Raw genomic sequence first — 24,585 nt, 5'->3', positions numbered from 1 at the left:
ATAGTGACATTGAAGGAGAATTATAATTTGATGTAACACTGATAATCTAAATTGCAACATGCTCACTAATTAACATCAAGCTGAGCTTTTATGGCTCTCGGAGGTTATGGTAACTGAAGAATGGAGGGGAGGGGTCAGATTAGAGTCATAGCTGCATTTGTAACTATCACAGTTAATCCCTGAAACCCATAGTGGCTCTTCTATAATCACACAAGACATTAGAATTTACATGTTCACTTAAATATTCTTTGGAAATACAAAATCACAGAATAATTTCTTTTCCATTGTGCACACACAATCAGCAACATTATAAATTCTAAAGTCCCAATATATCATCAATTAAATATTTTTTGCAATATACATAATTATAGCAGAATATCACACATGTTAATACATACACGAGTGTGTGTACAAAACTAAACTAACACTACCTGTATGTTATCAGAGTAAAATCCAACACAACTAGCTAAAGTGTGTCTATTTCAAAAGATCTGAACTCTTTTGTTGTTATAGTCAGTAACATACACATCATTGTTGGGACTAACAGCTATTCCATCAGGTCTAGAGAATTGACCACTAGCAGAACCACGGGATCCAAAGCTGTGTACAAACACTCCATCTTGGTCAAAAATTGATACACGATTGTTACCAAAGTCTGTTACAAGAATAAAGCCAAACTGATCGGTGGTAAGTGCAGTTGGTAACTTTAGTTGACCATCACCAAACTTGTCCACAAATGTACCATCAAGTGTAAACCTGGAGATGCAATTGTCATCATGATCAGCAACAAGTAATTGATCTGTAGTAGTGACTGTTACATCATAGGAACTACTCAATTGTCCTGATCCAATAGTGTGGATGAACTGACCATCAAGATGAAATACTGAGACACGATGATTGCAACTATCAGCAACAAACACTTTATCATTGTGGACTATGACACCTATTGGATGGTTCAGTTGACCATTATTTGATCCTCGATGTCCAAACTGCAACAAGTACCTACCATTGATGTCAAACTTCTGCACCCTGTGGTTTTCATAATCAGCCACATACAAGTGGTTATTGGCATCACATGCTATCCCTACTGGACCATTCAGTTGACCATTGCCAGTTCCATGTTGACCAAATTTTCTAATCAACTTGTCTTGACTGTCAAATATACATACACAATTATTGCTCCAATCTGCTACTGCCCACACTCCATCCTTACCAAATGCAATACCCCATGGCTTGCCCATCTTCCCATCATCATTCACTATCTTCTTGGGTTTGTTCATAGTTTTGTAATTTGGGTACACCATAATAGTGTAGGGGCTTCCTTTAATATGATTCCCTTCAATGGTAATTGACAACTTCACTTCTCCAACTTGTTTAGTTACAAAAGATGCAGAGTAGCTCCCATCATTGTTATCCTTCACTTCTACTGGAACAACATCTCCTCCCCTGCTTGATTGTGCCTGTACAATAACGTGACTACCTCCCTTGGAACAACGATCATTGTTATGATTCTTGGTGATGATGGTAAAGCCAATCTTGCTACCAACAAGTGGTCGTGTAGGAATATCTGTGACCTCACAATTGTTTGGTATGGGAACATCTTCAAACAATCGGCCAAACTGTGGAAATGACTTTTTGTATTCTTTCATAGGAGCAAACACCATTGTGGCTAACTCGACTGGTTTAGTCTTCAACTTGCTATAACAGTTAGTTAGTTTCTTCACATCATCACCTACTTGTTTCTTCATGAACAATGTTTCCTGGTCTGATCCATTCTTCACTGCATCATTCAGCTCCTTCACACTCAACATTTGTGCTTTAGTGAAATCCATTTCTTCCAACTGAACTGAAATTGCTTTTCTCTTCTTAGTTGACAATTCTCGTGACTTGTTCTTTAGTTCTTCTCTTTGTTGTTCTAGTCGTTGGTGTAGTTCATCATAATACAAGTCAATCTGTTGATCAACTTCACTGGCCTGTGCTCCAATCTTCTCCCCAGCAGCTACCACCTTCTCACGTGATGTAGACAACTTGTTGATCATTTCCTCAACTGGTTCAATCATCTTCTCCAGTTCCTTCCTGTGTTTCTTTGCCATCACTTTCACAGAATTGTGCACATGTCCAGTGTGCTCAATGGTAATACAGTAGTGACACACAAGCTGGTCACATGTCTCACAGAAGAAATTCATCTCCAGATCATGGTCAGGGCATAACATGGATTTTGCTTTGAGTCGGACATCAACCTGTTTCTTCTTTGACTGTAATTCAACCAGTTCAAATACACTGTGGTCTTGGTACACCTTCAAGCGCTTGTGAGATTGGTACACACATCACAAAGGAATTGCACACAATCGACACACAACACTACTGCTTTACCCTCCTCTACGCACGCGTCACACTTTGCTTCCTCTTCTCCCTCCACTTTACGTTTCAAATCCACCTCATCTAGTAGACGATTAATGAAGAAATTGTTTGGTAATTCCTTCACACCTCCTGCAGGCACCACACTCGTTTCTCTACACTCGGGGCAAATGATGTTAGAACCTCTCTGTAGTTTTTCTATACATCCTTCACAGTACGAGTGATAACAAGGGAGATATTTGGGCTTCTTGTACACTTCGTAACACACTGCACAATTCAGGTGACCAGCTACCTTCTTCATTCGTTCTGCGGCTATTTTTATGCGGTTCGGAGCTGAGGAAACTCGACTGCCTGTAGCCAAAGGATAAATGCACAGCAGCAGTGTACATGTATTTGTTTACCTTCGATACTCGTGCAAAACAGGTCGCGAGATTATCGACTGCTATCTGAGTAAATAGGCCAAACAGAAACCCTAGACTAGTATAGTCAAGAGTTCATAATATTTGTATGAAATCCCATCCAAAAACAGCTTATAGCTGTAAAAAAAATGCGCGTCCAAGTAAAGCAGAGTTAACTGGGTGCACCGTTAACTGCGACAAAAAGTAATGATATCATAATGCGGCCATGTGCGAAGTGTGCAAGTTGTAAAATTAATATTAGCTAATCAGATAATACAGAGATAATAAACTATGTGATGCTGCTAGTTTTTAAGTGTGTGAGCATCTTCATAAATGCCACATAAATTTAATTCTCAATAAAGCAATGTGTAGCTATAGATTCTCTGATAGTAATAAATAGTTTGAGTTTGGCCACCTTTCCTTGTTCATAACATTGCTGTATACAGGAAAGGCGGCCAAACTCAAACTATTTATTACTATCAGAGAATCTATACACATTGCTTTATTGAGAATTAAATTTATGTGGCATTTATGAAGATGCTCACACACTTAAAAACTAGCAGCATCACATAGTTCTCATTAACACTTTAACAATAACATTGTATTATCTGATTAGCTAATATTAATTTTACAACTTGCACACTTCGCACATGGCCGCATTATGATATCATTACTTTTTGTCGCAGTTAACTGACTCTGCTTTACTTGGACGCGCACTTTTTTTACAGCTATAAGCTGTTTTTGGATGGGATTTCAATACTTTTTGTTAGAATAAGCAATGCACTGTTGATAACAGTAGGTGCATGAGTTTCCATGGTTTTGACAGAAACCCCAGATTACAGTGACAGAATATTAAAATATAACTGTAATTTTAGTGGCCAGGGCCGCCCACATTGGGGGTAACTGGGGTATTTTGCCCCCTGCCACAGCCCGAAAGGGGCCACTTGAATACCTGTTTAAAGAAAGATCGATATACTCTAATAGAGCAGTCAGGATCTAGACCCTTCCTTGCCCCTGGGCCCCTCTTTAACTCTTTTCCCTGGGCCCTCTAATTTCTCTGGACGGCCCTGTTAGTGGCATGCAACTGCAGTCAACTAACACCCATTTTAACTAGTAAACCCTTAACAACACTTTGCCTTTCATCTTGTACTGCATTGAAACGATCAAGATACTCTATTAGAGCAGTCACAAAACAGCTGTAACACAGCAATCAATATTTAGCATAGTTACAACTTCTGCTTAGCATCGGATTGTATAGTTTAAATTACTAGCTACTTACAGACTTTACAATATAAAAATATGGCACTTGTAGAAATGTGACTTTTTTTTTTTTTTTTTTTTTTTTTTTGAAACCATCAGAATAATGATGAAATGACAAAATTACATACAGAGCCTCGGACACATGCGACTACAAAGATAAGATCCGCGTAGGCATGGCAAGGATACATACAAAAATAATTAACTACAAAACTTAACTTAAAGTGTCCAGGTTGGATTACTACGTGCATAAAAGATTCTCTGAGAGGAAGTTATAGCCACAGCAGCTGCTCTATCAAGCAATGCTTTCGTCTTGGAAAAACTCAGATTTGAAACTCTTTTCATAGATGTTACTGTCTCTGTAAGGTAATGGCCAAGGCAACCAATTTCAACTGTGTGGTAATGACTAACAAAACCCAAGCGGTCAAGCTCAGCAATAATTTGCAGATATTCTGGCTTCTCCTGCTTACGTTCTCGTGCAGCAGAAAGGTCAGCACGAGAATTAAATGGGAAGGTAAGTTCCAGAAGTACAACAGATTTCATTTCTGCATTATATATAACAATGTCAGGTCGGTGAGAACACACTAGTACAGCAGGGGGAATGGTGGCAGGAGGAGAGTCAGACGCACGTTTGCCATCCAAATCAGCAAATATTTCTACATTATCCAAACAAGCTTGCAACTCAGACATCAAACATAATAAAACAGCATCATGACGAAAAGTAAACCTGCCTTGCTGCAAAGCCACAGGACACCCATTTAGCACATGTGTTCTATTAGAGTATCTCGATCTACTTCAAGCATTGACTAATTCAAGTGAAGAAGCTACGCCCCTGCCAAGAGATCTTGTGAAATGAAATGAGAATAGTAAAGAATAGGCAAGTATGTACAGAGACAATAGAGGGGCGCGTAATTATGTCCTGTTGTAAATAAACGCCTTTAAAATTTATATTACTACTAAATAAACGCACCAGAATAGGCTTGTGTGGCTGTTGTCTCCAAGGTTGTCTCATTCCTTGTCTTTTCGTGTTGAAGGGATTTAGTCGCAATTGGTGAGTTTAATTATACATGTATTTGTGTTGTAAAACTTAATTGTAAAAAGGCGATTAGCACATATCATGATAAACATGCAGAACATGTATTTGTCACAGTAGAGTCTCTCACGAAGTCACGATTATTACGAGACATTGGACCAGGGTAAAAAATTTACTGCTATATTTAGAGGTTGTAGCGTTTGTATATCTTAGTATCTTAATAAATAATCCCCCATGATCACTAATCACTAATAGTACAGTGAAACTGGTCATTATTCAGGCCGTAGGGACAAAATTTTCTGACCTTGCCTTTTAAAGAGGTGGCTGCATTATGCGGCCTTAAAAAAGGTAAGAAGCATGCTGTTCTAACTGGCTATAGAGATGGATTTAGTGTATGACAGCGTATGCGAGGGGTCCGACACCTGTTGAAATCACGTACGCTCTCGGCTGAAATCAGTTTTGAAATCAGAAATCAGTTGCTGAAATCAGAAATCAGTTAACAAAATCAGAAATCACACAATTGCCAAGAAATCACGTGAAATCACAATGAAATCATGATTTTCACTCTCTCTTCGCTCGCTCTTTCAGGTTGATATGATTATGTACTCACTTCTGCTGATTAATTCGAGATGCTATACTTGTCACGGATTTCCATACTTGTGATTATTTGAGGATTCATTGGCCTTGACTCATGCAGTTGGGCTGCTATACTCGGCTCTCGGCTAGCTAGCTATGCCGCTGCTCGACCAAGAGCTTGATGAGGTGCCCGTCTATAGCAAGACACTAGAATCCATACAACCCTCAAGCAGATCTAGACAACTATTATACTTCCAGCATTGCTATTTCTAAACTACCCACTACCATCACATGTATACCTTCCAACATTACTGAACTTCAACTGTAGCTAAAGCTGTGATAACAATAACAATCATTGATTAGCCATCATACAGCTAGCTGTACATAGCTAGGTGCCAGACTAGGTGTAACAGGTAGGTGAACTTGACAAAAAAATCTAGACTATCTAATTTTAGCTGTTTGTGCATAGCTAAGTGATAAAGTCAATCAATCTTTTTGCAGATTCATCCGTAACAAGAATTAAGAAGGCGATTGCACTATACCATAGCTACTGCAAGTTAATATGCAAAGGTGGATAAAAACTTGATCACTTCATCAGGAGAAATGCTTGCCTCCATGCATGGTATTTAGACTCATTATAATAAGTATCATGTACTTGTACAGCTACGTATTATACAGCTGGAATTATGTTGCTGTTATAAAGATTCTTTTATACAACCCATGCAGTAAAATAATGTTATAGTATTTATTGTGTGTTTGAATCATTTTATTCAAGTAAATGATATGACTATAGAATTATAATATAAGATACACGTATCCATCAAAACTCAAGTCTTTTTACTGTTACACTGATTACAGTACCACGTTTCCCCTATCACAGATAGATTTGAAATGCTCAAACATGCAGTATGATACCATTCATCACAATTGTCACAGCAGATCATATCCTCGCCACCACTATCTGGCAGTCTACAAACACAATAAATGTAGCATTTCTCTACACGAGCTATTGTAGCAGCCCTTTTCCGAGTTTTTATAGTTGGAAATAATGATATCTTGTTGTGCTTCAGAATTTCAGTCAAGTGTAAACGTAACTCTGCTGGATTATACACCACTGTTGTTGGGTCTTGGCCCAATAGTAAGCTAGAAAGCATTGCTGTGGCATAAAGCCCACAATCCACGGAATTTGCTTGTCTTTGAACATTCATAATTGTAACATCAAAATACTTTTCCTTGGATTGAATTAACCTTGCAATAGTTTTCAGAGTATCTTTGCTGGCAGATGTAAATATCGAATCATATAAACAAACATTACTACCTTCAACTTGTAGTAACGCCCAATGTGATTGATCAGAAATAAATAAAATTTGCAAAGATTGTGTAAAATCTCTCACATTCAACAAGGTTTTGTTGAGTATTAAAGTATTGTGTAATCCTCCAATTAGAGGAAATTGCATCTTTGCTACATTGTGAAATGCATTTATGTGATTGTCCTTCAGTTTACTCCCATTGAGTATCAGCTGTTTGTCTTTGCTGATAAGCATGATTCTTCCACATATTGTCCATTGTAATTTCACTTCAGCATTAGATACAGGTATGTCGCCATCGTTTATAAGTATTGGAGAATTTCTACTGTTAGCAGATGTATGGTTATCGGCATGTTGGCTGTCCTGAAAAATGTTTTGAATAGTTAAAAGGGTACTTGAATTAAGAGTGAACTCTTCTGATGTTATCAGTTTCATGTTATCTGAATTGGTTTGGCTAATACCACTCTGGATTGTAGGAGAATCACCTAAATTTCCAAAGTATGCTGTGTTTGGTATAGTACACAAGTACATCTTCATGGAAATGTGCATATGAGTAGTTTCATTAGAAAGAATAAATTTTTGTGGAAATTCATGATTTTCATTCGTCAATGCAGTGTACCAGCTACACAGTACAACAATGTTTGGGTTCAAAACATCAGCAGTTAAGCCACGGTATTGTTTAGCACTTACTTTTTTTTCTTGATAGTATGAAAACTGAAGTGTACGTCCAATTTTCCATTCATTTGCAGCTGTTCTGAAGACACACATGTCACCGACAGTAACAGATGAGTTCACTATCGGATGCATTACGGAAGGGAGTTGGGTCTTTGCTGGTTTAGAATTTGTACAGAAAGGCTGTTTGCTTCTCACACGAAGCAGACGGTCACTAGAAACCCGTTCAGTTTCTTGAAGTAGCCAAACTGCTGTGGTCTTATGAATATATACACTCTTGTCACCACTGCATACTTCCACAAAACGAGAGTGCTTTACTTTAGATGGGTGTTTTGTGGAGGAAGTTGACTGCATTTCATATACTGGTAGTCCACTGGCTTCTATTTTTTTAAACGACGCAGAGTGCAAAGCATTCAAATATTCAGCAGTGTTACCATCAATGATTTTGGCTTTGGAAAGTTTGAGAATTCCAGATGCTACTTCTCTTGAATCTTCAGGAGATGGTTCCTCCTCTGGCACAGCTGACTCAGAGACTTCTTCTTCGTGATCATCATTCTCTTCTTTTACTAACTCATTCTCTTTCAGAAAAAATACTGGCTGTTTATCCCACTTATCATTAGCTTTCAGTAGCTGTGACATTCCTAATTCGTCAATACTTTTCTTAGCATCATCTAACGCTTTGTCAACAGATTTTGAAATGTCTTCAAGTGAGATAGAAGCAACATTGTGATACACGGTGTTTGAGTATCCTTCTTTTCTTTTGTGAGACTCAGGATATCTAATTTCTGTTTCTTCTGACTCAGATTCCAGGATCCCTTGAACATGTAGTCTGTGGAGCCTTTGTAACAACCCTAACATTCCAAAGTTAATGACAGTAGAAAACACGCTGCTCATGCTCCTAGCGGAACGAAATACTTTCTCACAGCACTGTGATCCTAGAATCCATGGGAGAAAACTATTACTGTCTGATGCATAGACAGCTTGCAATGACAGGATGTACACAATTAGTGAGTGAGCATTCAGTTCCACACATGTGTAGGTATTGCAGGTGATGAAATTATCAGAAAGATTGTACTCTGGGCAGAGCAATACCCACTGACGCCAGTACCGTAAAAAAACAACACAATACCATGCCTTCTCTACTCTTACCAAACATTCTAGGCTCTTGTCTAAAAATGTGTCTGTAATTGACTTCATTATTCTCAAATATACAACAGTACCTTTGGCATCTGGGATACTCATCAATATTTCCATGACAGAATTACTGGTCATTCGTGTGACGGCTTCATAGTTCTGTTTATCTTTATGATTAACATCTCTTTCTCGCAAACCATGTTGGTCTTTCGAAAACGCACTTTGTACAATTCGTAAATGGTGATTTCCAGCAGCAAATTTACCTAATGGCAAAACAATTGATGGTCTTAGCAATCTTGATTTAAGCTTAACAGCAACGTGAACTGGATCTTGTATAAATGCTATCGATGTTGGTCGTTTCAAAAGAAACCAAGAACTCCAGGTTGATGGTATTTCAATTGTGTTAGCAGCTGGAGACATTCTGGACAGGGATCCTGGGGAGGAAGACAGTAATTGTGTGGACACTTGCATTGTTTTCAGTTCCCTTGAATCTCCATCTGCACCAATGCTTAGGAGATGAATACCTCGGCTTTTGAGTTCACTGTTAATGTAATTCCATCGTTTTAGCACTAGTTCAGCACTGAATCTATTATCCGTTCCAATGCAAGACAAACAAAATGCTGGGACTTTGTCTGTAAGTGGTTTCACCATATAAACAAATGCATATTTCGCTACACTTGAAACACTGAAAAACTCTTGCATAGACTCAAAATCAGTAGCAATGAAAGCATCACTTTGAGGTAAACCATTATCACAGCAGGGTAAAACAAAGCCAACAAGTTTATCAGATTCTACATCGTACTGCACTTTTTTGATGACCCGAGTAGCATCTTCACCAATACTTACTATTTTGGGGCATTTAAAAGCAATCAAATGGTTAAGTAACTCATCAAATCTGAAAACTCCTTCATGGATTGGTTGGTAATCCTTAGCAACAAACCTTTGGACTGTCCGGAGACTAGGCAGTGCTTGTGGCATGTTGTTATGTATAAAGGTATATGCTCGTGATCCACAGTAAATGAAAAGTGAAGTTGCAAACTTTTTTAGTATTATATCATGCCTTACTTGTTGTGGTTGTTTGTTCAAATTCCTTTCAGCATTGGCAATCAACCTTTGGAATACAGCAGTAAAAGTTTCAGTAGATGGGCACTCTTCCATTACATCTGGATTGCATTCTATTAAGGATTTAACATTGTGCAAAATATCACAAAAATCTGTAATCTTGTTTTGAGCTGGGTCACTTCCTGCCTTTAATAATGACAGCTTTTTCCGAGTTGTCCTAGACCAATCAGTGTGGGGTTTAACTGCTTTTGGACAATTAAATGATGCACCCCCTCCTATCTCATTGTTTAACTGCGAGCAGGAGGGGGGATCCGAAAAACCGGCACAGTAGAATCGCTATTATTTGACTGTGTTTGCATGGCTTGTTTGGGAATGGTTGAACATTTAATGCTATCAATCTGAACATTTTTATCTACTGATGTTAACGTAGGAACATTGTCTGGAGAAACACTTGAAGAAGGACACGAAGAACTAGTACTGCTTTGTTCAGGCAATGGTAAGCATGGATTTTCTGTAGGCAAAACATCAGCAAAATCTGAAACATCATCCCGACCAGCTTTAAGCTTTGTTTGTGAGCACTTGGAATCAGCTTTAGATGCTGTCTTAGGTGTGAAAAAATTATGGATGGTGTTATCTTTAGATGTCTTTAGATTATTTTTAATACACTTGGGGATATGTCGAGTGTAATTAGATAAAAGTGCTCCTCCATCTTTGAAACCAAGCGTGTAATTTTTATGACATAAAGTGCAATAAATATAGACACGAAAGTTAGGACCAGAACAAGAGCTATCGGTGTCTTCAGAGGCAACAGATTTGACTTCAAAATGTTCGTTTTCTTTAAAATCTTTTATCGTTAAATGATTAGGATTTTTTCCTTCTCTTTGCCACTTGCAAATCTGTTGGCGCACCATTGCCACTGCTTTTGCTTGATTTAAGCCATCATTTGATTTAGAAGAATTTGTATCTGCCAAATTTGTATCGCTCTTAGCCATTTTTTGTTTGAAAGGAATGGCAATATTACTCTTACCACTGGATCGCTTACAATTCAATCGTTTAGCTTTTTCCTCTTGATCTAGTTTCTTTCTATTTGCTTCAACAAAATCAACAATCCTTTGTCGGTGGCCAGGCAAAAATTTGAAAGTGCCATTGCTTGTAACACCACGTTGAAAGTGAGGGTCTCCAGCAAATTCTGTAGAAATAAATTCTTTAACTTCCTGTAAAGAATTTCCAGGATTCCTACTGGTATCCATTTTGGAAATTACTTGTAGTGTGTCATAACCAGTAGCCATAAAACTTTCGACAACATAATCAGGCAGCTCATTTTTCAAAGCAAGACGAGCCTCTTCTTCTTTTGACACAATTATCAGCTCTTCAGAATTAGATTCGCTTAAGCTGTCGTCCATAGCTCTTTACCTTGAAAGACCTACAGGGAGTATATGTTAACAATAGCCAACTATACATAAATATGCTACTGAATGAGAGACAATATTAGATTACAGCCAGTATAAGTCACCAAGGGAACTATCACTTCTTAATAGCATTCACACCCTTTTAGCTGCTCAAACCTCAAAGATTTCTTATGTACAAATACTCATATTGGAAAATATAGGATTGGTTGGTTTCAAGCAATGGAATTTACTAGAAGTGGGCTGAGCTAGCAGCTAAAAAGAAAAGGGCCACAAAACATTAGTTTACAATGTTTAGCAGGAAGAGTATATAATGCATATATATACACTTCAGTATATCCTATACTTAATTAGTTTAACCCATGTATATGCAGTCATGACGCTAGCTACATTAGTTATCATGTGGTTCTGCTTAAATTATTAAGGTACACATTATTGACTACGCAGGTATTAACACCATTAACACCATAGCATTATTCAATTTAAATAGCAATGCTAATTGCCACTATGACAATTCCTCATGACCAATATCTGCATTGTAATATAAGTGAGCCAGGTCATCCAGGTTGTCTGGGTCATCAGCATTCAAGTTTTCCCTGGTCAAGTGAGTCTCATTCCTTTTATTGAATACTTGGATCTGACCAGGATGATATCACAGAAATGCAAACAATGCACTACTTAAATAGCCAAAAATAAGGAGCTACCTTACTAAATGAGAATGCATTTTGTTATGCAGGGAAATATGCAGAGCCATGCCCACTCATTGAAGAAGCATTTCACCCTTCAGGTATATGCACAGAACCACTGTCACTGTCATGTTGCTGTTTGTATATAGGTCAAGCTATAGGTAACTGGTCTGGCAAGCAAGCCTGTTGTAAAAAGCTTAAGTGGAGCCACACCTACTTATTAATCCATCATAGCTATGTTTTGTTTCTTGTAGATGATTCTTATAACCTCAATATACTCTACGCAACAAATAAACCTGAGAAGTTATGGATCTTTTTAACTTCATATTTTTACACAGGGTCTATACTACTCAATCCAGGTCACATCTGGGTCTCATCCAGATTACTAATCCACGTCAACAGGTCATGCGGGTTAGCAGTAGTAACCCACTTACAGCACTGATTAATATTTAATACAATATATGCATTGGCTCAAAGTTATGCTTTTATAACAATGGATGATACACCTATAGGCTTAGGAATGTCAGTCACAATAGCTCATATGTACATGCTGTACATAATGGGTTAATCTGTTTTTTGATTGATACAGCATATCATCAGTTTAAGCTAGCTAGATTTCAAGGCATGCTGGAAAGGTGTCAGTAAACTAAAGTTAATCTCGATTGCAATTGGAACTACTTGCTAAACTGGAGGATAAGCTTTCCTCAGTTATCAAATATCTCTCTTACTTGGTATTAATAGCATCCAGAACCAATGCATGAATGTTCCTAGCTAGTTCACACCTCCGTTCAACACGTGGTGAGACAGGAGGTTTAACACCTCAAGCAAACAGCAGGCACTCATGATACACAAACACTTACCGCTACCACGAGGACAGATCAACCGGGCAACGCAATAAAGAGGCTCTACGAGGCTCAACTTTATCTCCTAGCAACTTCCACGACTTCTAACCAAGATTTTAACGCTCGGAAATCCGAAAGGAAATGACGTGATTAACCGTGAAATCACGGAAATCAACCGTAAAAGAAACTTATGTCTGAAATCGTCTGGAAATCAGAAATCAGCTTTGAAATCAGAAATCAACTTTGAAATCAGAAATCAGTCCTTGAAATCAGAAATCATGCAATTGATATGAAATCTCGTACGCTTTTTAGAAGGTGTCGGACCCCTCGAGCGTATGAGACAGTGAGTGCTGGCAGCAAGGGGGCAGCCAATCTGTTAGAGCACCAAAAGCACTGCTTCAGACATAGGCAGTTGACTGTCAGCCCCAAGTGTAAAAAGTTTCACTATTGGTCCTTATAAGCTCCTGATGAAGAAAGTGATGAAGTCATTATCCATAGGATACATTTTTCAGAGTATCCATTTTAGTTCTACAATATAGTAGCCAAGCATAAGATGAACATAACACAGCATTCCAGTAGTTTAGTGGTGACCACAACACTGCCTGAGTTAAACTGTGGTGAGATTTGAGACTACCAGAAGCCCTGGAATGTCTTCAACACATGAAATACCAAATATCTAATGCCTGGCTTTCATCCACAGTGGACCTGTCTTGGTGGCCACTTGTACAGAAGGGAAACAGCTGCCACACAGTCTTGTGAGCGAAACAGCTAGTTGCCACACCCCTTAATTATCAATTTGTAAAATCTTTAGCAAAATTGTGTGTGCGAGCAAGTGCGATGTGGCAGTGCCGTGTATATGGTTGCTGCCTAGCAGTGACACATCACGAGTATTGAAGTCACAATGCGTTACTGTATCATCCATCTAAATACAATCTCTGAATGTGTCATTTTGTGTAGAGAGCAATCTTCCACAAGAAGTGACCTGCAGGTTTCAGTGTATATTGTTAACCATTAATATTGTTCACAATATTGTGAACTATATGTACAGTGAAACCTCACTTAGTGGCCACCTCTTTAATAAGACCACCTCATTATATTGGCCACCTCTAGTAGGTCCCAAATATAGCTAAGCATTACTTATGACCTCGTTAATAAGGCCACCTTGTTATTCAGGCCAAATTTTTTGGTCCCACAGCCTGCCATATTAATGAGGTTTCATTGTACTTATGTGAATTTTTATTTTTCGTAACTTTTCTTCAGGTTTACTGATGGGCACTATGAAGCATTGTTGACTGGTACGTGTATAATGTGGTGACTTGAAATGCTAAAACAGTACGTAGCATGTCTTGTATGTACATGTAATGTGTTGCAATGTCTCCACACATCCACACATCTTAGAAATAAATATAATTGTATTCTCTATAAATAGTCAGTTCCATTGTGCCACTGGGTCATAAGTTGGTTGAGTATGGATCATCCAGGGCACTTGAGTCACATTTTGTCCTGGCCAAGTGGATCTCATCCACTGACAGAATATACAGGATCATATCTCGTGTATAAATTATGGTGGAACTTGTTTATTGCCACCTTCACTCATTCAGCAGGTAACAGTGTATAAATTCTCAATTGGAATTGGCTTTTCAAGAGTGGTTGTCTTTCTATACTAGTGGCCATTAAGATAGGTTGTACTGATAGAGTGTACATACTAGAGATGCAACAATATCCTCCACTTAGTGTCGTTTGATAGTGATGCAATGGAGACTATGTATTATTGCATTTAAATACTATACTATTATATTGCAACTCTAGCACGTAATTATAACAGGAATGTTTGTTAACTGTTTAGACATACTGGAGCCACACCCACTCATCTGGATTCTACAAATGGAGTCATACCAACTTGTTGTCATCATACTTACTCGTTACTCCCATTGTGTTTGGATGAATATACATGCCGTCATGTGAGACTTGCTACCATGGCGGGCCACTGGAAAACATTTGCATAGTAGTTATATTACAGTAATTATTGTACAATTCTTACATTATTGTTGTGAAAAGTGTTTGGTATTCATGTGTCTCCTCTGTATGTTGTAATTACATGTGTAATTTTGTGTGGGGGTGCTATAAAATGCAATAATGCATGGTGACAATTGTATTAGGCGATTTTGCACACTTCCTTTTAAGCTAGCTACATGTGCTAATTACTCACAGCTTGTGTCAACAACTGGTAACCGCAGTTGTACTCTTGTGTCATTCTTTAAGCCGCGCCCTTAGAGGACAAATTATGTGGGGGCGACTAATTTCAAAACGAACAGCACCATAGATTATATCTATGGCAGCACACTTCTTGGTGGCTATATGTACTGATTAACTACATAGAGCGCCAGTTCATCAATACCCAGTGACCGCAGTTGTGCTCTGCGTCATTCTTTAAATTCCGAGTGAAATTCTTAGAGAGCAAATGACGTGGGGGCGACTAAATTCAAATTTCAAACTAGCCATTCTCGAAAACAAATGTTTCAATCTGAACGAAACTTTCAGAACAGTTTAAAGACACATTGCCCTACATGCCAAGCGAGTATTGCGGAAAACAACAATCTGAGATTTGTATTTGGCCTCTAGGACGACTGAAACTTCGTTTGGTGCTGAAATCACGACTGTAGGGTAATCATGTATGGTGAAATCGATGATGTGAATCTTGAGGTGATTGAGTGAATACTGAAGCGATAACAGGGCGATCAATGTTCGGAATGCACAAAGGAACGCAAGGCATACACCTGCGGTTGCGTCTAACCGCATGCGATAAAAAAAAAATAAATAAAAAATGAAACTTCCCCTTTGATGTCGGCAACCTCGATCACGAAACAATCGGCATGGATTTGCTTCACTGCTTGTGTGGTAGTTACTAGTGACACGATGAGTTCAACTCCAGAGTTTCAGAGGGATAGCGTAGGTGACGGGTGGATTACAGGAAGGCCGAATTTGACAACGTTCGTTCTTGTAAATCCTCACGTAGTGGTCGCGTCATTTATTGTCTGCGGCGCGCGTTTCTGCTTTACTGGCCGCGCGACTCACTACCGTGAGTCTTGATTATGAACTCTTGGTATAGTGGACTAGCATTTTTCGGATATCATATGACACGCACGTCTTTGGGGGCGTGGCTAATCTTTGGCACTATTTCTAAACACGAGTCATATTTACATATCTAATATTAAAATTAATTATTGTTGTTGCTGTTGTTGTTAGTCTTTTTGTTTACATGTACACACATCTTGCCGTGCCCACAAGATCCCATTTTGCTTGATCTGACTGTGGTCGCACGAGACCGAGGACTAATAACGTATTGTATGTATCATCTTATTACTAACGATGGTTCTCTCTGTGCATAATTTACAGACAAGTATAATAAATTGTGTATGGTGTGTCTAGTCATCTTCATCTGATGCACTGAACTTTATTCTGGTTGACTTCTTTGGCAGAACTGCAGCCTACACACATGAAATATGGTAGGATAATACACTAGTATACTATCCCACTGGTTGGGAAAGAAATACATACACCATACAGTCAAATGGTTGTTTGATATGAAAGTGGAAGAAACTCAAATTTCTAGCTACAGCATTTTGTATATAGAGAAAACTACAGGTTGTTTTGCTAGTAACGGTTAAATAAAACAAACAGGTGGCCCATGGACAAAAACAATTAATTATGTATATCACTTTACATTGTTAATTATGTAGCATCACCAATTAGCTAATATAGCTATTTAAGTTGCATCCCATAATGTTTTAGGTGGCAGTAAGCAACCCGAAAAATAGGGTTAGCATTAATATAAGGACTTGTACCACCATTACTGAAAACTGGTGCATCCCATCTGATCATTAACGCAAGCCGCAGTGTAATTACACATTCCTAAGTACAAGTCCTAAACACTATACAGACCAGACCCTATTTTTACACTTACAGGCACCTAAAATAGTGTTGCCAGATTAAGGGGGTTGTGTATTCTTAGGTGGTAGGTTCATTAGTTTCATAGTAATGACTGGTCTGGCACTGCTGACCAATAAAACCTGATTCTATCCATGAGCTGGAACACCTTTCTACTTGGCAAACAATGTAATTCATCTCCCATACATTTTCTATAAAAAGAACTCATGTTGGAGCTTAAGGATATAATTAGATTCATGCCACTTTTATAGGGTATCTGAATGGGTGACCAAGCCTGACACACAGTGTTAACACCAAAATTTGTTACCTACCTGCAGCCAGTAATGCCATCTGTTCTCAAAGTATTGTATATTTTCACCAGGGGTTGGAATTTCTGGTATAACATGGTCATACTTCATGTAGTCAAAGTGATAGTGTAACCGACAATTCTATTACAGTACACGTCTGCTGTATTAGAGTAACATAGTTGACTCTCTTGTTGCAAATGGAAATATTTCAACCCAAGCATCAAGTTTGTTTAAATAACCTCTTTACATTTAGCCTAAAGAATTGAGTTTTAAGAATGGTGCATCATTTAAGAATAAAAGCATCATTTAAGAATTGCATAAAAGGTATATAATTTCAACTTTAACCAATTGGCATGGAGGAACGTGCACAATGGTGAGATAGCAGTGACACAGATGGTGTATTAATACTCACTTACATATCCAGGAAAATCATAGTCAATTCCTAACTCCTTTAGTCTGTGTCCCTTCCGTCTTTCCTTCTTTATCAGAGCACCTATCACCCTCTGGTATTTGTCCTTGTTTCTAACCATCACCTGTGAAGAAGTGATACATAACACATTATGGTGTAAAGACCACGATACTGAGCCCAAATCTATTTCCAGAGAAACTATACACAGTCTATCTGATTAAGAATCTCTTTAATCAACAGCAGTAAAAAATACAGCAGCAACAGCAAAATAACAACAGCACACCAGGAGTACAATAACACCAGGAAAATGTACATGCTACACTATCTATTTATACACAATTCTGAAGAAAGTTCTAGAACTTGCCAGATTCAACCTTTACATCTACACTTCCAATGTTGACTGTTTCACAACAACTAAGTTTATTATTTATCTTTATTCCATTTCCCCCTCCTCATGTTCTACATGATGATATAGGAGTTAGTGTAATATCAGTAGTAAATCGTTCTCTTTAAGTAATCTTTTGGTGAAGGTATATTATCTCTCAATTGTCTGTACAAAATATTCTTATTTAGCTGATTCCAGTTCTAGTGGACAAAGCTTAACTATTGGTCTAACAAAGGTCTTATCTGCTACTTGAACTTTAACTGAGCGAACATTCCCATCTTGGCCCGAATATACTTCAAGAACTCTTGCCAAAGGCCAGTGAGCTCGTGGACTATCAGTTGTCATCATTAAAACTACATCACCCACTTTCAAATTGTTCCGCAACTCAAACCACTTCTTCCGCAGACTCAGACCTGGTATCCATTCATGAAACCATCATTGCCAAAAATGTCTACTAAGTTCTTGTATTCTTCTCCATTGTCTCAGTGGATGGTAAGCTACCTCTTTTGTACTTTCAGGAGCGAAAGTTCCCCCCCATTTGACCATGTAACAAATGATTCGGTGTAAGGGGTACATCGTCATGTGGATTAGCAGATTGATAAGTCAAAGGTCTGCAATTAATCAAGGCCTCCGCTTCAGTAAAAGCCGTCATCAATTCCCCATCAGTAATGTCTGAGTTACTTAGAATAGCCGTGATTGCCCTCTTTGCTGCTTTAATCATCGTTTCGAAGACTCCTCCAAAGTGTGGGGCTTGGGGAGGATTAAAAGACCACTTTATCTTTCTTTTAATCATTGCAGAAGTGAACTTCGAATCGTTTACTATTTGGCATGTCATCTTCTTGAGTTCTTTATCTGCTGCCACAAAGTTAGTGCCGTTATCTGATATTATGTCCTCTGGTAGTCCTCTCCTATTAATCATTCGGCTGAAAGCAGTTAGAAAAGAATCAACATCCAAGCCATAAGCAATTTCCAAGTGAACAGCTCTGCATGCGAGACACGTGAAAAGACATAAATAGTGTTTCTGTCTTCGCTTTCCTCGACCCTGTACCGTGATAAATGGCCCAGCAAAATCTACTCCCACTCTTGCAAAAGCCCTCAAGGATGTTGTCAGCCTATTCAATGGTAAAGGTGCCATTATTTGCTCTGTCCTCTTTGCTTTCTTCCTCTTACACATGGCACACTCTCTCTCCCACTCAATGATTGCTTCCCTGGCAGCCACAATCCAATATTTGGATGATAAAGTGGACAATATCTGGTTAGTACCCACACTATGGTTCCCCAGCTCATGGTGATGCTTCACAATAAGTTTGGTTATCCAACTTTTCCTGGGCAGGATAATAGGATACCTTACATCATATGGAAGGAATTCACCATACTTGAGTCGGCCCTCTGATCTCATCACCCCATCATCATCCAGTCGTGGACATAAACTGAGTAATTTACTATTTTTAGGTAATTTCTTTCTTTCGACTATGGCTGTATACTCTTCTTTAAAACATTCTTTCTGTGTTGTCTTCAAAATTAGTTTTTCTGCATCCCTTATTTCCTCCAAATTTATCCCTTTGTCTAACAATCTTTCATGCTGGTGAGAACGACAATTTGTTGTAAATCTCATAACCCAGGCTTGTAATCTAGTTAATTTATTCCAGCTGGAGAAACGTTCTGGTTGTAATCGCCAAATTATCTTTGTTGTGGTAGTCATAAAGGCTGATTTTTCTTCTGATGGTTCTTTCACTGTATATTTCTGTTTAACTTCTTCTACAGCTGATGCAGGTCTCTTGTCAACAACGGTCTCTTGTCAACAACATTCCTTGGCCATTGGGATTCATCTTCTTTTAAATATTCTGGACCTTCCCACCACATCCTCAACTCTACTAACTCCATAAGTTTAACTCCACGTGTCAAATAATCTGCTGGGTTTAACTTTGTTGGAACATATCGCCACTGATCAGGAGAAGAGGATGAGTGTATTTCTCCCACTCTGTTTGCAACAAATGACTTAAATGTTCTACTGTATCCCCTAATCCACCATAGAGCATTTGCACTATCAGTCCAGAAAGTATAGGATCGTTTCTCCATATCTAAAGCATCTGAAATTGATGTCGCTAACCTGCTCCCTAACACAGCTCCCATGAGCTCCAAACGTGGTACACTCACTGACTGAAGTGGAGCCACCTTGGTCTTGGATGAAACTAAACGTACTGATAAACTTCCATCCTGATATTTGACCCTTACATAAACTACTGCACCATAAGCCTCCAATGAAGCATCCACAAACACATGCACTGCAATTGAGCTCACCTCCTTCCTCAACTGTAAACACTAACACTTGGTAAACTTGATAATTCTCTGAACCATGTTGTCACTTGTGTAGATGTATCCAGTGGTAACTCTTCATCCCAATCTACACCTTGTACCCACACTTCTTGCATTAACATTTTTGCTCGTATTACAAAAGGGGACAAAAAGCCCAATGGGTCGAACAAGGTTGCAATTTTCTTCAAAAAATTTCTCTTTGTTAACTCAAACCTTTGTTCCATCATTTTTGAATTAAACATAAACACATCCTCCGTAGCTAGCCACATTACTCCAAGTGTCTTGACTGAAGGTAAGGGGTCACTGTTTAGGTCAATCTCATAAATTCTATCCTTTACTGGAATCTGACTAAGAACCACATCAGAATTTGATAGCCATTTATGGACATGCATTCCTGCTCCTGCCCAAAGGTCGGATAGCTCTTGATAAAGTTGGACTCCCTGATCTTCACTCACAACTGAAGTCATACTATCATCCATATAGGTTGACTTTAATATAATTTCAGAAGCCATAGGGTATCTTTCTTGATAAATCTTAGCATGATGTTGTGTCACCAATTGTGCCAAAAACGGAGAACAATTTAAACCAAATACTAACCGGTCAAACTCATACTCCTTTATGTCTTCCTCCAAACTTAAATTTCTCCTCAGGAACCTGTGACTAGGCCGATCCTGTGGATAAAGCTTGATCTGTAAATACATTTCAGCTATATCACATATCAAAGCTACTGGGAGCTTTCTAAAACGTAGCAGAACTTGATATAATTCCTGCTGTAACTTTGGTCCTTGGTGTATAGCATCATTCAAAGACACTCCATCACATTGAGCAGAAGCATCAAATATAATGCGGGTTTTAGTTGTCAACCTTGACTTCTTAACTATTGAAAAGTGTGGTAAGTACCACTGTCTGTGGGACTACTCCGAAGGATTAACTTGCCTGATGTAACCCTTCTCCAAATGTTGTTCAATGGTCTCTTGGTAGGACCTGGCCACCTCAGGATTCTTTGCCAGTCGTTTCTCAAGGTTCTTCAAACGATTCACCGCCACAGAATAGTTGTCAGGTAGATACACTGAATCTCCCTTCCATGGTATGGAGATTCTATAATGACTATCAACAAATTGAATTGATTTTTTTGTCTTTTCTAACACCAGTTTATCTTGAGGAGATAAGAAACTCACTTCTCCACTACAACTGTCGACTTCCCAAAATTTCTGTAATACAGCTTCAATCTTGCTGACATCAGTGTCCCCTGTGGTAAAGTAAGTTCTAGCAAAATTAGTCATACAAGCCTGTCCCTCATCATAGACAGGTCCAATGCAAGTCCACCCAGGTGGTGTAAGTCTAGCCACAGGCTGACCTGGTTCACCACGTACATCCCTGAAAGAAAAATGTAAATCAGAACAATCCAGCCCTATTAACACATCAACTATCGGTCGAGGTCCTAATTTTTGAAACTCTATATTTTTTAAATGTGGCCATCTTCCTGCACACTCGACCCAATCAATAACTTTCATATTCCTGGTAACTCTACTTGTTGTAAGTGCAGTCACTTTCAAAGTAGTATTTCCATCTAAACTTTCTATCAAAAGCTCAACTGGTGAAGTCTCAAAAGTTTCAACCTGGCTATTCAATACATTTACATTTATTCTCTGAAGCTTACCCTTCAATCCCAACTCTGATGCTACGTCCGTATTCAGGTAAGTCTTAGTACTAGCATCATCCAAGAGAGCATTAACCATCAACTTTCTATGCCCATTCCTCACAAATACAGGTATTGTCCTTAAGGCAATATTACTCGAGATTCCAGAAACCATGGTGGTATTTTGAGTTGATGTCACTTGGTCCCCCTCCCTGGGGGAATCCACTCTTGTCACTGGGACCCTCTCTTCTTGGGTATACTTTGATGCCTCAGTAGTAAGTGGCTGATCAACCTTAACTGTTGATCTTTTGTTTGTTGCTATTCTCTGTGATTCCTCAACGTTATCAGGTAAGGTAACTGGATTTCTATGTAATAGTCGGTGGTGAAGCTCTTTGCAACCGTTCAAGCCACAAACTCTGGTACGTGTACAGCATTGGCCCAGGTGACCCTTGCCCAGACAACGGAAACATAGTCTTAATCTTTTTGCACATTCCCACCTTTTCTGGATATTCAGCTGTTTGAATTCATCACATGTCCATGTTCCATGTTGTTTATTACAAACTCTACATGACCTCTGACCTCGGGATTCACCAGACTCCAGCTTGGCATTTGACCTCCCAAAAAAGGTCTGATGAGGTTCTCTAAAACCATGAGATCTAGTCTCTGGCTTTCCGTGCCTTCCAGTAGACAAACCTTGGACTGTTTCTATAGCCCTCATCTGGAATTCTGCCTCCTGAACTATCCATTCACGCAACACCTCAACATTTTCAATCTTGTAGTTTTCAAACACCCAACGATGGTAAGCAGCCAGCATTTGAGTTGGTAATTTCTTTTGTAATTTGATGTACAACATACCATCCCTTAACTCTTCAGGATAATGTGTTTCCTTCAAATTTACAATAGCAACATCCAATAGGTCTGCAAACTTTTCAATATCTTTGTAATTTCCAGGTCGAACCGGCTTAAAACTGTCAATTTCCTCCAAGTATATGGCTATTTGTCTTCTCTGACCCCCAAACTTTCGCTCTAATCGTTCTTTTGCTGCTTGGTATGCTGCAGCACTGTGTCCCAAACTTTCAATTGTCTTTAAAGCTTCTCCAGCCAAACACTGTCGTAATTGAAGGAGTTTGTATTCTGGGGTGGCTGGTGCCTGATCCACACAGGCCAAAAAGGCAGCTTTCCAATTTGAGTATGTTCTTTTATCACCGGAGAAAACAGGAATACTAACCCTCTTGAGCTGTTTCCACAGGTCTTGTCCAATCAGTGCAGAATCAGCCATATTCTGGCTTGATCCCTTCATCCAATGGATAATATGCCCCCCTTTCTGGTACTGTAATCTGATGATCCACTGTCGAGTGAAGTGACACAGTGGGAATCTTACTTTTTACTATGCTGCCTTCTCTTACAACTCGCGGCTGGTGTTTTATATTATCTTTTACATGTTCAGACTGCTGGTGTGCTATTAAATCCTCTGACTTTGATACCTCCCTTGAGGCTGTAGTCTTATAATCAGCTATTGTCTCTGACTGTTTGAAACTATCTTCTTCTAATCTCCTGACAAACTTGTTGAGGTTAGCTACTTTATTCAGTTCATCCAAGGTGTCTTGCACACGATCTTGTGCATTACTATACTCTAACTCAACCTTTTCTATTTCTTGGCTGAGCTTATCAACATTTTTTACAATCTCTGTTTTCTCTAAAAGCATCTGCTAACCTAGTCATTGTGTCCATAACATTCGCCAAAGCCTCATCTAAATCTTCACAAGCATCCTTAATAACTTCTACAGTCACATCTTTTTCTTGTATCAAAACTAGTGTTCTACGCCTTGCCTTAGTAAATAGTGTCTTTACTTAAGCTTTTTCTTGTCTTAACTCTAATATGCTATCTTCAAGCTGTTCATTACCTTGCTGCTGTTCTAAACCTTTCTCCAACTCTAGTATCTCACTATTAGTCTCCATAGTCATCAGCTTTTAACCTATAACCATCCTCTGCTACCAAGAAATTGGTGTAAAGACCACGATACTGAGCCCAAATCTATTTCCAGAGAAACTATACACAGTCTATCTGATTAAGAATCTCTTTAATCAACAGCAGTAAAAAAATACAGCAGCAACAGCAAAATAACAACAGCACACCAGGAGTACAATAACACCAGGAAAATGTACATGCTACACTATCTATTTATACACAATTCTGAAGAAAGTTCTAGAACTTGCCAGATTCAACCTTTACATCTACACTTTCAATGTTGACTGTTTCACAACAACTAAGTTTATTATTTATCTTTATTCCATATTATGTGTTTAACACATCAAACAAGCTTTACAATTTGGTCTCAAAGTGCCGGCTAAAAGAAGTTCCACTCTTGTAGTTTATGACTTTTTGGCCTTGTGGCTTTAGATGTTTGTGTAGTAATGGTTTCACTATTTGTTGAGTTTCTTTTCTTCATTTTCATTTACATGCACTTTTACTGCCAGTATTTAGCTTCAACTATCTGATGAATGGATATGTGACCGGATCTGCGAAAACCTGACCTAATGGTGCATTTTTCAAATTCTTTATTATTGAATATTTTTAATCTACTTAGCCAAATGTACTGTCTGGCAAAGTTTCAGCCTTGAATGCCTACAACTTTTGGAGTTACAGCCCTACAAAGTAGCAACAACAGAAAGATCGATTTGTACAGTAAGTACTGCGAAAATAAATTACAGGCACTTCCAAATATGGTTGTAACTTACGAACACAATGTAGTACAGTCGCAACTTGCATCGTTCGCCATGAATAGGTTTTTCCTTTATCACTTTTCTTCACTATGTACAGAGACTAAATCAGTGAAGAAATATTGTGACTAAACAAACACCCATAACAC

At 38.6% G+C, this 24,585-nt stretch overlaps 6 protein-coding genes across 9 annotated transcripts in view; all 6 read right to left on the bottom strand.

Annotated features, from left to right (window-relative positions):
• LOC136268605 (tripartite motif-containing protein 2-like) overlaps positions 1-24,585 on the bottom strand; it is a 168,841-nt gene that overhangs the window by 86,697 nt on the left and 57,559 nt on the right. The window lies entirely within an intron of this gene.
• The window catches only part of LOC136268604 (E3 ubiquitin-protein ligase TRIM71-like), a 59,772-nt gene that overhangs the window by 30,812 nt on the left and 4,375 nt on the right, over positions 1-24,585 (bottom strand). The window contains exon 3 of one of the 3 annotated variants that reach the window (XM_066063983.1): positions 17,383-17,499. The exons of the other annotated variants lie outside the window; for them this stretch is intronic. The gene's annotated coding sequence lies outside the window, so the exon portion shown is untranslated. The remainder of the gene's footprint in view (positions 1-17,382; positions 17,500-24,585) is intronic. 3 annotated transcript variants of the gene reach the window in all.
• Positions 331-2,889, bottom strand: LOC136268591 (E3 ubiquitin-protein ligase TRIM71-like). Its single transcript, XM_066063967.1, has 2 exons — positions 2,760-2,889; positions 331-2,709 (listed from the first exon to the last, which is right to left on the bottom strand). Exon 2 carries the CDS (start codon positions 2,211-2,213, stop codon positions 483-485), a length of 1,731 nt encoding a protein of 576 aa, XP_065920039.1. The 5' UTR covers positions 2,214-2,709; positions 2,760-2,889; the 3' UTR covers positions 331-482.
• Positions 16,157-19,462, bottom strand: LOC136236808 (uncharacterized). Its single transcript, XM_066027041.1, has 4 exons — positions 18,335-19,462; positions 17,383-17,499; positions 16,991-17,107; positions 16,157-16,219 (listed from the first exon to the last, which is right to left on the bottom strand). The coding sequence occupies exons 1-4, from the start codon at positions 19,460-19,462 to the stop codon at positions 16,157-16,159; spliced, it is 1,425 nt and encodes a 474-aa protein (XP_065883113.1).
• On the bottom strand, positions 19,519-21,391 carry LOC136236807 (uncharacterized). The gene is made up of 2 exons (XM_066027040.1): positions 20,099-21,391; positions 19,519-19,961 (listed from the first exon to the last, which is right to left on the bottom strand). Exons 1-2 carry the CDS (start codon positions 20,775-20,777, stop codon positions 19,519-19,521), a joined length of 1,122 nt encoding a protein of 373 aa, XP_065883112.1. The 5' UTR covers positions 20,778-21,391.
• On the bottom strand, positions 20,991-23,674 carry LOC136236806 (uncharacterized). The gene is made up of 3 exons (XM_066027039.1): positions 23,620-23,674; positions 23,122-23,411; positions 20,991-23,063 (listed from the first exon to the last, which is right to left on the bottom strand). The coding sequence occupies exons 1-3, from the start codon at positions 23,672-23,674 to the stop codon at positions 20,991-20,993; spliced, it is 2,418 nt and encodes an 805-aa protein (XP_065883111.1).

The sequence above is a fragment of the Dysidea avara genome, chromosome 10 (assembly GCF_963678975.1).
Source record: "Dysidea avara chromosome 10, odDysAvar1.4, whole genome shotgun sequence".
NCBI lineage: Eukaryota > Metazoa > Porifera > Demospongiae > Dictyoceratida > Dysideidae > Dysidea > Dysidea avara.
Note: the sequence above shows the minus strand (reverse complement) of the source record. Positions and strands in the feature narration are given on the sequence as shown.

Excerpts from the sequence above, each read along its gene's own strand:
- LOC136236808 (XM_066027041.1), bottom strand. The coding sequence starts at position 19,462 with ATGACTACCACAACAAAGATAATTTGGCGATTACAACCAGAACGTTTC. Across the intron at positions 17,500-18,334 it reads CTGCTAATCCACATGACGAT|GTGATGGTTAGAAACAAGGA; the intron begins GTACCCCTTACA and ends ACTTCTTCACAG. Across the intron at positions 16,220-16,990 it reads GATGGCATTACTGGCTGCAG|GCTGCAGTTCTGCCAAAGAA; the intron begins GTAGGTAACAAA and ends TCATGTGTGTAG.
- LOC136236807 (XM_066027040.1), bottom strand. The coding sequence starts at position 20,777 with ATGTATTTACAGATCAAGCTTTATCCACAGGATCGGCCTAGTCACAGG. Across the intron at positions 19,962-20,098 it reads ATGGTTCAGAGAATTATCAA|TACGTTTAGTTTCATCCAAG; the intron begins GTTTACCAAGTG and ends GAAGTTTATCAG.
- LOC136236806 (XM_066027039.1), bottom strand. The coding sequence starts at position 23,674 with ATGGAGACTAATAGTGAGATACTAGAGTTGGAGAAAGGTTTAGAACAG. Across the intron at positions 23,412-23,619 it reads AGGTTTAGAACAGCAGCAAG|AGAAAACAGAGATTGTAAAA; the intron begins GTAATGAACAGC and ends AGATGCTTTTAG. Across the intron at positions 23,064-23,121 it reads TAAAACACCAGCCGCGAGTT|TGGATCATCAGATTACAGTA; the intron begins GTAAGAGAAGGC and ends TTCACTCGACAG.
- LOC136268591 (XM_066063967.1), bottom strand. The coding sequence starts at position 2,213 with ATGTTATGCCCTGACCATGATCTGGAGATGAATTTCTTCTGTGAGACA.